General features: G+C 42.2%; 1 protein-coding gene across 8 annotated transcripts in view; it reads left to right on the forward strand.

The window, feature by feature from the left end:
• Positions 1 to 12558, forward strand: part of TTC7A (tetratricopeptide repeat domain 7A) — a 198196-nt gene that overhangs the window by 78969 nt on the left and 106669 nt on the right. For 7 of the 8 annotated variants that reach the window (XM_030944583.1, XM_030944584.1, XM_030944585.1 and 4 more), the window contains one exon: positions 5194 to 5298. The exons of the other annotated variant lie outside the window; for it this stretch is intronic. In XM_030944583.1, coding sequence (XP_030800443.1) covers positions 5194 to 5298 — 105 coding nt within the window. The remainder of the gene's footprint in view (positions 1 to 5193; positions 5299 to 12558) is intronic. 8 annotated transcript variants of the gene reach the window in all.

Below are 12558 nucleotides of genomic sequence, written 5' to 3' on the forward strand. Positions count from 1 at the left end.
GGTTTTGAAACCAGTCTTACACAGACATGAACTCTGATTTTGGAGCCCTTAGCAAGTTGCTGACACACACTGGTCATAGCCAAATAATGACAAGCTAATGTCTGAGCTGCTCCTATCTGTGCTGCACCCAAAAAAAGGAATCCTTCACCTTACTTAAGCAGTGCAGCAAAAGCAGATGTCTGTAAGTGCTTCAAGGAGCTTCAAGTTTGACTCAGCCATGCCTGTATTGCCAACATACAGCTTTCCAGAAGGTTAGAAGGAAAGTTAAAAATATATTTAATACATAATTCTGCAGCAACAGCAGACAAATTTTATGATTTAGGCTGTTCCTTCTGTTGGTATCCTTGCAAAAGCTTAGGCTGGTTGCTAGGCAACTGACATTAAAAAAAAAAGTACATTTCTCTTTGTATTGCAGGCAGGAACCTTGGGAACAGCAGAGGCCTCGGATGGCTCCTTAAATAGCATTGCTGGGGAATGAAAGTTAAAATATTGAACATTCATTGGTTAAAGATCCTGTTACAAAGGTCAGCTATCTTGGGGATATTTAATAGTTTGGTTTCCTTTGGTGCAAAGGAAAGATTAGAAGGGAGTTTGTCTGTGTGCTGTAGATAGTACAAAAATGGAAATTTCCTAAGATGCCTGACTATTGAGCAGAATACCTAGGTGGGCTGTATAATTGCCTTCAGGCTTAACTCTCTTTTCTTGACAGAAAGTGTGAAGTGAGGTGTTTGTCACATTAGCAAGTACAAATGTGTGCTTATAGATCTTAGAATGTAAGAGGTGCTTTTAAGAGGGAGTATTTGAAGCTGCTTAACTCCAGTGCTCTAATTTGATAAACACAAGGTACAAGAAAGGGGACCAAATCAGTTCCTGTGTTAAGAGAAGTAAATGTCTTAGGGGAATAATGTTCATGCTGAGATTCACAGAAATCTCTAAATTCAGTGGAAAGCTAACAGCAAAACTACTGATTCCAGAGTTCTCAATTGCTTGCTCATTCTGTCATCTTTTAGGTCAGTTCAAGGTCATTGAGGTCTAAATGGCTGTGAATCCCAGGACACAGGGAATAATAATTCTTGCATTGGGATGAAATATTTCCTCCACTTCCCCACAATCCCTTTGAAATAGTGCAGTTTTTAGACAGGATGAGCCAAGAAATACAGCAGCACTAGTTGTGGAAATTCATTTGTGTACTAAACTGCCAGGTAAATTGGGAAGGAGGCTGTCTACCAACTCACCATCTTGAGGAACATTTTTCCTTCTGGCTGAAAAGTAGTAAAGAAGCGAAAAACTAGGGAGGTTTATGGAACCTGTGCAAGAGAAGAGCAACTGTTCATGGCACATTGGAAGTCTGTCAGGCATTATTTACTGTCCGGAAATTATTCTTCCTTTAACTTATATCTGTGTTTTCTTTATCTTCTAAATATTAAATGGCTCTCTTATTTCCTTCTTTGGTTGCTTTGGTATGGTGAGAGAACAAAGGAGGGGAAAGAATGGGAATTGCGTTGGAGTAACCCAGAAAAACCATTTGGGCAGCATCTATGGGTTTACCATAACTGATGGCAAATTCTCTCAAGCCATTTGGAAAAGGAAGAAAGCAGATTAACTGTAGGATGGTCCTGGTTCTCCTCTGCTCATGTGCAAAGAGTATGCCTCCATGCTTCATTATTGGATTAGTAAATAGGGAGTGGGAGTTGTGTTCTGTGTTTGGATAGTTGTTTTTCTTTACATTTTACTCCCTTATAGGATTCAAAACCATGGCTGCCATAATTATGCAGAAGGAGGTGTCCTCTCCATCCTTCTCCTTCCCCAATAGCTTCCTTGTGATTCCTTGCTCTAGATGAGAGGCCAAATGAGACCTAGTTCTCTGCAGTCCTAGGGAACTGATTCTAGTGCAGTCATTATAAGCCAGCAATTAGCAAGTTAAATAGAAACACCATAAATCCTGGCTTGAATCATTATGTGAGCCCCTCTGAAGCTCAGAATCATGAGTGGGAAGCATGTGCTCACTTGGAATTCAATTTCTGCTCTTCTCAAAACATGCCTCACCAATAAATCAAATTATTATTGCCTTGCAGTAAATCTCACAAACAATGCACTTGGCTGCCTGGTCCACCCACACTAAGCGAAAGAATATGTACATTTTAATTACCAGATTATTTCAATGTTGCACAAACACTGTTTCATATTAAATATTTTTACAAACCAATGATATTCAATAATGAGTGCTTGATATTTTTTCCCTGGCTATTAATGTCTGTAATTAGTATCTTTAAGAAACCTTGATATTACATGTCATGCCAGTCTCCTCTAAGTAAGGTCACTGTGGGAGTGGGATATTATTTCTCCTGTCATTCCTTGACTAATGTTTTCATCATCTGTATAAAATATCTGCTGAGTAAATTTTTCAAGGTGAAATTATATAATATCTCTTGAATTTTTAAAATGCAGCTGGGGAGAAAGGCTTCATGTCGCCCTGTTTCCAAAACCACTTCTGCTCCATATGTTTAGCTGCAAATTTTATAAACTTCTTTAAAATGACATAACTTTGTAAATGTTTTAGGAGCAGTGCAGAAACTGTGCCTCTTGCTCTGTAAATCCATGTTCAGAAGCTCTCAAGTGCATATGTAATAAAGTGACTTGACACCTGAGGTGTTTGTGTGTAGGCACAGGGTGGGACCTCCTCCTGTGCAGCATTCAGTAGTCACTGCTTTGCAGTGGCCTCCTGAGCAGGCCTGGGGCAGGACAGACACGGCAAAGGTTCTGTGCTTTGAGGTCTTGGAGGCTGTGGTGCTGGCTTGTCCTGCAGACAGGGAGGGAGCAGAGTTCAAGAGGAACTGGCAAGGAACGCGTTGTGTGACTTCTCTTCTGGTGTAGGTCCTACAGATGTGGCCCAAATTAGGACAGGCCTGTCACTGCTTTGGTTTGTGCTGGTTATGCTGATCCACAGGAGAGCTGCCACCAGCTCCCAGGTGCCTCTTGCTTTCCCTGCAGCTGCAGTGCTGGAGGGGAGCTGAGAAATGACCACTGGGTTGAGCTTGTGTCTGTTTTTGCAAATGTTGGCTCTGGACAGTGTATGGCCTTTTACATATCTGGCCTTTGCAGTTCACCTTTGCATGGTGAGATGACAAGGGTGGTGGGTTTCAGCTACAGATAGACTGGCTGCCACAGTGCATATTGTCCTGCTGTCATGTTTATTTATTTTCTGGAAATACCTGTGGGGCTGGAATACAGGTAGGAGGGCAAGAAGATGATATCCAGCCTAGGTCCCTTATGGATTATGCTTGGATTTCCAGCACATCCATCATGCTGCTGGGAATACCAGGTGCTTTCAGTGCATTTTGTGAGAGAGGAATAAGATGCCACTAAAACCTGAGACACCACTTGTTCTGAACAAATAGGTGTCAGGGAGGTTCATTCTGAGGGACGCTAGTCACCTTGTGGCAACAGAGCACCGCAGTGTGTGTGTTCCTGTACCTCAGGGTTGAATTGCATGTCTTTGTTTCTCAGAGGGATGCAGTAATGGTTCAAGCTCTAGGACAAAGTTTATTGATTTCCATCCTTGGTCTGAGACGAGCTTCCTTCTGGCTTTAGGCAAGTTGTGCATTTTGAATTTTAAATTAGCAAATGCTTCCTCACTTTTACTGATCATGCCCGATGCTCTACATAAGTGGGAGCAACCTGAAGAATATAGGGTGTGCTGCTGCTCTTGTTCAGACCACAAGGTGGGTACCCCAGCTTTTCAAGCAGGAGGATTTGCTCCCTGCTGCATTGGTTATGAAAGCCCTCTTTGCCTTAAGGTGGGCATGGCTGGTGGGCATGGCTGTACATCTGGCTTTCCATTTTTCCAGGTTCCCTTCCAAGCAAATTCCTAATAAAGCTTTTTAATTCAGTAGCAAGAAGTGGACCTTCAGTCTGTGGGAGGAAGGAGCTGACAGGTGCAGCCCACTTTGATGTGGTGGCATGGGGGAAAGTGCTGATGGACAGTGGGAATGTGAAGCTGTGGTGTTGCTGCACGGGATTGCAGCAGTCAGCAGACTATGTGTGGATCAGAGTTCTGGTAGGGGAAGCCCCTGGGAGTCAGGAGGAGACACCCAGGACCTGATGGGAATAGCAGATTGACGGACTTTACAAGCTTCTGTTGCTGCTCTTCTGAAATATAGAAAGCCATGACTATTTAACGTGCTTCTGAGCAGGAGCATTGTGTCTTGGGAGTGTGTGGAAGACTTTGGGAGGAAACAGGTGTGCAAGGAGAAATTCCAAGATGCCCCTTGAGTTTAAGTAGGAGAAAATTTGAGTGGATTAGGGTCAGTAGTGGGGAAGGTTTAAACATAAGACGAACTGTGGTTTGGGTGGAATGGGCTGGGATTCTCTGGTAGGGCAACTCCTGTCACCTTCTTACTGTCTGAGGTGGCCTTCTCATCACTGCCTCAGACCAGAGCTTTCTTCATTCCCCTTTAAAGCATCTGAAATGTGGCAGCCATGAATTTGTGCTGTGAAACACAATGTTTTCAGAGCACACCAGATCCAAAGGCCTTTGCAAGTGCTAATCTTGGAAAACATCCTCATTAATGGTAACCTAACACCAGAAAGACAGCAAGAGCTTTATGGGCTTTCTTTCTAACATGTGCTTGGACCCAATACCCAGTCAGCAGTGTATCGATCTGCATCCACCCTTTGTATGGTGGGGTCCCAGTTGTTTTCTTGTATGTTCTGGAACTGGAGAAGACACAAAACAATTATTGAGCAGATTACTTCAGCCGAACAAACCTCTCTTGAGTGAAGTTGGCCTAAAATATGAATGTACTGGAGGATAAGCTCTTTATGATCTCTTCTGGCTTACTCGAAGGTGATTATATGCAAGGGAAACTACAGCAGAATTCTTGTGTATTGGGAGGGCAGAGTTAAAATAACCAGTGCATTGATAGCTAAGAAAACTATGTCTTGTGAAGAGCACAGACAGGGCTGCCTGTTTGGCGTGTTTCCTCTGAGCGTGGGAAGAGTGTGTTTGTGTGCGTGTGTGTACACATGTCTGCGTGTGGAGGTGGCAATAAAGTTGCTGACTTGTTGCTGACATGGGGTTCTTTGCTCCACAGCCCTTCTTTGTACATGTCACTGCAATGTTCTGCATGGGCTCTCAAGAGCATTGTCTAATCAGCCTTTTTTATTTCCTCCTCCTCTCTGCCACTCCTCCAGTCGGCATATGCCGTGTCAGTGCTCAAAGAGTGTGCTAAACTGCGACCTACAGATCCCACCGTTCCTCTGCTGGCTGCCAAGGTCTGCATTGGGTCACTGCACTGGGTAAGCAAGCTGATGCAATTCCTATTATGTAACGGATTAGGTGCTGCAGTGACAGTGCCACAGTCTAGTTGCAGTGGGGAGAAAGGGAATCCCTGCTAAAATCATACACACATGTGTGCCCTTTATAAAAAATGAAAATCCCTGCAAGAAATTTTGTAGTGAGTCATTCAAATGTATTTTGCTGGCACATTGAAGAAAGGAGGAGGGGAGAAAGCCATAACAGCCGTTCTGAGGACTGCTGCTTCAACTGAGTGTCACATTGAATCAGCCACTCTTGTAGCCCCTGCAGGACACAAGTTAATAGTTATAAGTGGACTGTTAGATAGTTCAAGTCTGCTGGACATCTCAGTCCTTTGTTCTTGAAGTTGCTGTGTCAATGTTTTGTGTTCTGGATGTGTTAATGTACGCCCCAGAAGCAGAGTGGGAGTGGAAGTTGTGCCCATGAAATTCTGATTATCCAAAGGAGCAGAAACATCTGTCACTCTTTCTCTCCTTGGTTTAATTAACTGAATGGCAACCTGCTGTTCTCACCTGTCCTCACCACGAGGTGTCCCTGCAGTCAGTGAAGAATTAGAGTTGCTGAACAGAAGTAAAACAAGATGCAAGAAAACATGAAAGAAAATACCAGAATAATCTACACAGATCCTGGAGAAAAGTTGTAGAAGCCAATTTGCTGTTGTTTTATTCTCTTACTCCACCTGCCCACCTTCTACATCCCTGTCTGATGAAAGCTGCTGTTCAGCTAAACTTGAGGTGTATCAGTTTACACCACCATCAGGGAGGGTGTCTGGTTGTGTATGTTTTTGAATGAACTGCACTGTTCAAACTATAATAGTTAAGCTTATATGTGAGTCAGCAAAAGCTGGGCAGCATCTTTTTCTAGGAAAAGTCTTCAAGTCTGAGGACCTTCAGGGAATCCTTGCTGAACTGCCCAACCTACTTCTGCTCTACATTTGGAGCAATTTAACTCTCTTGTACCCACAGCTCAGTCTCTAAATTTTGAAGGCTGAAAGTCATTCAGTGATATATAAAAAGATTCACAGTGAATGTTGTTTTTTAAAATAAAGTAAATAAGGGTTTTTTTATTCTTAGAGGTGTTGAAACAGTGTGAAAGTGAGGCATTACAGCTGTGTTGAATGCTGTTCTTAGTTTGTCTGATGAAGTTTTCAATGCACAGCTAGCATATAAAAATACGTCATTACTTTGAAAAGACAATGAGACACCAATTTCAGCTTGGGCAATCCAGTATGTCCAGACTTCTCATACATGACAGAACTGATAAAACAACTGGCTAACCCTAAAAAGTAGCAAAGGCAAGGGAAGAAGGGAAAAATGAGCTGGTTTTGATTATTTCAAAACAAGAGGGCTATTTCTTCAATGTACTGCTTTTTTATTGTATGAAATGCTTTTCAGTGTTATTCAGACAGACCCTGGCTCAAAACTGGGGGTATTATGAAATAAAATCACGATTTCACAAGAGGGCAATTTTAGTGCAGTTATCTAGAGCACAGCCTTATGAACTAAAACCAAATTAAAAATATTCCCTGTCCCATTCCTTTCAGTCAGTGGCCTATGCTTTACCCTCATAGCAAACTTGATGATGGTATAGAAGGGTTTTAATTAAGGGGAGTCTGAGGGAAATCAGATCATCTTTTAAAAGAGCTGAAATGATAGGTTCCCACATCTCTTAGTCAAAGGGGTGCTTTTGATATTACTGCCAGACTCCTGTGCCTAATAAAGACCTTCCTGCTTAGCAGAGCTGTTTTTCTAAATGTCATCCTTACAGTAATTATTTGCATTTAAATTACATGGCAATCAAATCAGAATTGAATAATTTAAACTGGAAGTTAACAGGCTGATCAATGCCAGTATAAATAGAAAGGAAGATAGACATGGGACAGGAACAGTTTAATAGACAAATATTAGCAGTTACAAATATTCAAATACATCTTCCTTTTCAGAACATATAAAATATGATTAATTTTTCAATTAGGAAATATATCTGTGTACTTGATTGCTGGCTAGGCAGGAAAAGGGTGAAATTAGATCACCATTTATCCAAATGAAACAGCTAATTTATATCCTGCATCTGTCTACTGTGTGGTGCAGTATTGTAGCCAGTTTGTTTATAGCCCATGGGCAAGCAGTACTTTAGTCTTCTTTCAGCTACTAGCAACAAAAAAAACCAAACCCAAAATACAGCATTTGTGCAGATGGATAATTACAGAATGTCATGAGAAGCACAGAACAGTTTCTTTCATGATTAATCTAGTGATCACTTAAGTCATTTTGCTGGCTTTGTACATGGTGTCTCAGCACACTTTAAGAGCAGGGAAAACAGAAAATTAATTGAAATGTACTATAATGATTTACAACATTGAGGATGCTCTGATCACATCTATGAAATAATCTCTCAGTGCAGAACAAATCAAAGTGAAAATGTGGATGCATTCATACAGTGCCATGCAAATCAATATGTAGCAGAGCCTGATGCAGAAAAGAGCTGAGCCTCCCCCAGCCTCTGTGGCAGTATGACTAGATCATTAACTGATGTAAGTTGGCAGTACTCTGCTGGCATGTTAGGGGTACCCTGCTGGCTTATATCAGATGATCTGCCCCATCAACTGCTAGCTTGTAGGATTGGGTCTGTAGTAAACAACTGAGTGTTATAAGCACTGTTTTGGCTACCTTTTTCAGAATTAGACAAAAATTTTAAAAATCCACTGTAAACAATAAATCAATACTTCATTAATTCTAAAGGTTTAGCCAGTAGACTTGGAGGACCAGAAAAGCTTCAAAATGAATGCACATCTGTAAACCACATTTGTATGGTCAGGATGCAGTCAAACCTGTCCAGCAAAGTTGGAACTTCTGTATTGTATCTAAACTATTACACAGGTGTTTTAAATGTTTTTGTAGTAGGCTCAGAATTACTTTTGAGGCAACCTGCTGCTAAGCCTTCCAGCTTGCTGGGGTTTCAGCACAGCAGTTTGCTGGACTTGCACATGGATGATTCTATCAAGCAAAAACAAAGCCCATTTGTGTTTAGCCAGCTGTCTTTTAGCTTTCCAGAATGCACTGTGAAGTCTTTGACTATTGTAGGTCAGAGTTTTGTTTTAAATTTCCATAGAAGAGTTGAGGTGGCTTGGACTGGAATATGTCCATACTGAGGTTGCTTTGCCTTGCTCCACCATAAATTCAGAGTTCTGCTCACTAAAAGGCTTGCTGCCATTTCCTCTTTCACTCAGCCTTCCCTGGCATGGTCTCAGCTGAATGCTCCCTTGCCTATTTTGGCAATGACTTTGAGTTGCAGTATGAGTTGTTGTTTTTAATATTTTAATAGTACAGTTCTGTTAATTTCGGTACTAATCTAGGTTCTCCAAGATGCTGTTATGGCAGGTATTGTGAAAGTACTAAAAATGGAACTTCTTCCTACAGACAAGCATTAAATACTGAATTTCTCCATTTTTGGGAGCCATGTTTGAGGTGTTTAGGGTTACCCTGATGCTTTCTTTTGCCTTTTACTCAACTGATTTCAATGAAGGCATGTTGAAAATATTGTAAATGCACATAGAGCAAAATGGACTGAAGTACTAGGATAGGCTTGAGTCTTCTAGAACTCTACTCTGACAAAAAACAGGAAGACATGAGGCATGTCTATCATTTTCATTGCTGCACACTTGATATAATAGCAATAGTGGTGGTGTGCTAAACTTGTGTAGCATCAAATGATGCCTGTATTATCAGCTAATACAAGCTTTTCAAAGGACTTTGTCCCATGGCAAAGGCTGCAGCACAGGATGGTGCTGTACCTCATATTTCCCTCATTTCTTTGAACTAGTATGCACAGCCAAGTGCTCTAGTGCAGCACATTGCTGGGAAAGGGAGAAGGAGTGATGTTGGGCCAGGGCAGACTGTGCATGGAGTCATAAAAACTGAGTGGGACATGCCACGAGGTTGGGACGTCATGGGTGTGTGTGTGTGTGTGTCAGGGGGGTTGGCAGGATGTAGATTTAGAGCTGCATACTCCTGAGGTAACAGCTTACCATTCATTACTTTCACAGAGCACTTCATCAGAGGGTGCTTCTCTCTCCTTCTGTCTGTTGTTGACCCCGCCACTATAGATAATAAATGCTGTGCATGTGCTGGTACCCAATCACTTAGGAGCCCTGGAGTCACCTGGAAATGCTTAGGTCATAGTGCCTTATGAATAACATTAAAAGATGAAATCTAGTCCCATTACTGGACTTAGTCTGCCTGCTGACAGACATCTGAGAGGATCAGCATCACCAGAGTGAGAGACTGCTGAGAAAGCAGGGAAGGGCAAGGAGCTACTGGGTATTTCTTCTGTCTTTTAAAAGACATTCTTGATTACATCACCACTGCTGTTCTGGGGCAATCCCATGGGTTTTAAACATTAAAAATGACCAGTAATTTTGTCTTCAATACATTACCTTTGTGAGCAAACCACTTTAGCTACAGTGGAGGAAAGGCCTGAGTATTCCTAAGTGCTGGGGGCTGAGTTTACACAGACTAAATTGGTGGCTTAACAATGGTGACACAGAGAGCAAATGCTGACTAGATCACCAAAAGAAAGCATAGGATTTTTTGTCTGACATATATAACATGATTGGCTTTGTGTGCTGTAAACAGCTGTGGGACAAAACCTTTTCATTAGACTATGCCTTATGGACCACTTTCTTCCTATGCATTTTTCTTCTTATTATTCTCATTTCACTATATTTATATTCTTCTCTTTGAATTAGTCTCTATAGCTACAACCCAGTGTAATTAAAATACTAAGAAGGGGTCAATTCAACTAGTTAACATAGTGTAATTTTGTATACATACCCATTCTGTAGGATTTTGAGCTCTTAAGTGCTTGGGTATTGTTCAGTGTCATGGGTGTCCAAATTCACCTACTTCATTAACCTTGCCTGCTGTTCTAAGTCCAGTGTCATTTGATGCATTTCCTGCCTCTTCCTTGGTGTGCTCCTTTTTTTTGGCACATTAAAATGCTGTTTTCATCCTGGTGTACATCATTGATTTGTTTGTCCTTAGTTACTCTAAATGTGTGCTGGTGAGAAGTGCAATTTCTACTTAGTCCTGCAAGCTGTTGATTCAGTGGGGTAGGGTTTGAGCTTTTCTAAAAACAATGTGGGTGGCAGTTGGACACCAGCTGGCTGGTGGGGCCAGGGGACAGCACCTGCTGTTCTCCACTCCCTTGTCAGTGTGCCTCCGGGCTTGGCTTGAGCACACACCAAAACCTGTGGCCAAATAACAGTGGTGGCTGGAACAGCCACTCTCTGTACCAGCGGAAACATCCCTCAGGGTAGCACAGCTAGCAACTGTTCTTTTTCTTTCAAATATGAAGGAGGAAGTGAAAGGGGGGAAAAAAGCCCAACCAGCCCCAGAGCGTTACCATCTCATTGGTGTCAGTTCACAGTTTGGCAGCCTGTCTCTCTCCAGGTGCCAGGTGTTTGCTTTCTGGTGTGATAGAGGAGTTGCTGAGCTAGTGGTTCCAGGTGCCTCCTGACACTTTCTATAGCTGGAGTTTAAAATGCAGAAAGTTCTTCTTAAGTTGTTTTTCCCCCATGTTGTCTTTCTTCCATGGAAGTTTTGGAGGCAGGGAGCTTCTCCCTGCAGCCTGGAATGCTGCCTTTCTCTCCACCAGCTTTTCATGCAAAATATGTAGAGAAATGTTAGAACAGTAAGGGCCAGATTGGAGGGAAGGCTTTGAGACTTCGTTTTTTGTTGCTTCTAAGAGAATAACGTGGTAGGCCTTCCCTCCTCCCTTTCTCATCTCCACAGTACAGACTGAGGGCACCCCATATCTGTAAGGACCCCCCAGACACAGCTTTACTGGCAGATCACAGCTCAGGCTCTACTGGTCCCTCATTGGGTGCATGGAGAGGGAGCTTTTATCCAGACTGCACTCTGGTGGTCCTTGCAGTTTAGTTGGTTACCCCAAGGGTGTCCCAGGGAGGTTGTTCTTGTTTCAGGTAGTATTTTCCAGATTCACAGTTGACTAGGCCATCTGCAGGATTGATACACTGGAGAGTTGAAACATCACAATGGTGATGTGAGTGAAAGGTTTGGCTTTTTACACTTGCCCAGAATGACTGAAGAGGAGGAGAATGGGAGAAGAGGGGGCAGATGGCTGCCGCAGCAGGGCTGGCAGGAGAAGGGTCTGAGTGCTGTAAGAAGGAAAAGTAAATGTTCTCATAAACAGAACCAGCTGTGCTGGAGTTTGTGAGGACACTTATTTTCAAAGTAGATTTCAGCTGACCCAGGTTTGCATTCATAAGAATCTTTGTGGCTGGTCAAAGTGCCATTAGTGTTTAGTACGAATAAATGTTCACAAGAACGTGCTAGAAGTGCTGTTTCAGCCACTCGGAAAAGTTATGGTTTTAATTATTCATTCATTACATTAATCTGATACTGACAGGTGGCCCTGGCTAACTGGCAAGCAGGAAGGCTGAATGGTGCACTACTGATTTATGCAGTATAGGTATTTCCAGTCAGAAACTGGAGTTACCATCAGGTGACCATTCAGAGAAACCATGGAACAAAATCTCTTCAATTTTACATGTCTTCATTTCAGCTTCAAAACTTTTCATGCAGTCTTTTTTTCCCACACACTCTACCCACCCATACTCTTGTTCACTAGTCATTAGAATACCTTGTAGAGATCTTTTCTTCGTCTAATGGAGACTTCTTGGATGAAAGTGTGTGTGGGGAGAAGAGAAGAAACAATAAAGAAAGAGAGTGAGAATATTGCTGTTTATGGTGGCAAAGAGGTGCATAATGATTTTTCAAGCTGCACAGATTTCATGTCTTATGTAAAAGTTTCTGAGAGATGAAGAATTCAGTTATAGTATAGGAGGGTTTTTTGTTGTTCTTTTTTTTTTGTTTTGTTTTGTTTTGTTTTTTGGATTTTTTCTATGTGGCAAGTCATGGCCTACTTCTTCCATTGACCTAGGCTCTGGTCCAGGACACATTTCAGTATGTGGCAGGGAAGCTGCTAGGGCTACTGACAGCTTAAGAAATCTGAAACAAATCTCAGTCTTCCTGATGTGATCAGAGTTTAAGGGTGTTATGTCAACATTGCTGAAGTAGGTGGGACTGTTTGGTAGGCTTTGGATTAAACCTTCAAAGACAGGCCTTGCAGTTTAGTTGGTGGGTCCCAGTATTCTGCAGGAGGTGTTCCTGTGTCACTTAGTGGCTTCCACAGCCATAGCTGATGGGGCAATGAGAAGC

The sequence above is a fragment of the Camarhynchus parvulus genome, chromosome 3, assembly GCF_901933205.1.
Source record: "Camarhynchus parvulus chromosome 3, STF_HiC, whole genome shotgun sequence".
Taxonomy (NCBI): Eukaryota; Metazoa; Chordata; class Aves; order Passeriformes; family Thraupidae; genus Camarhynchus; species Camarhynchus parvulus.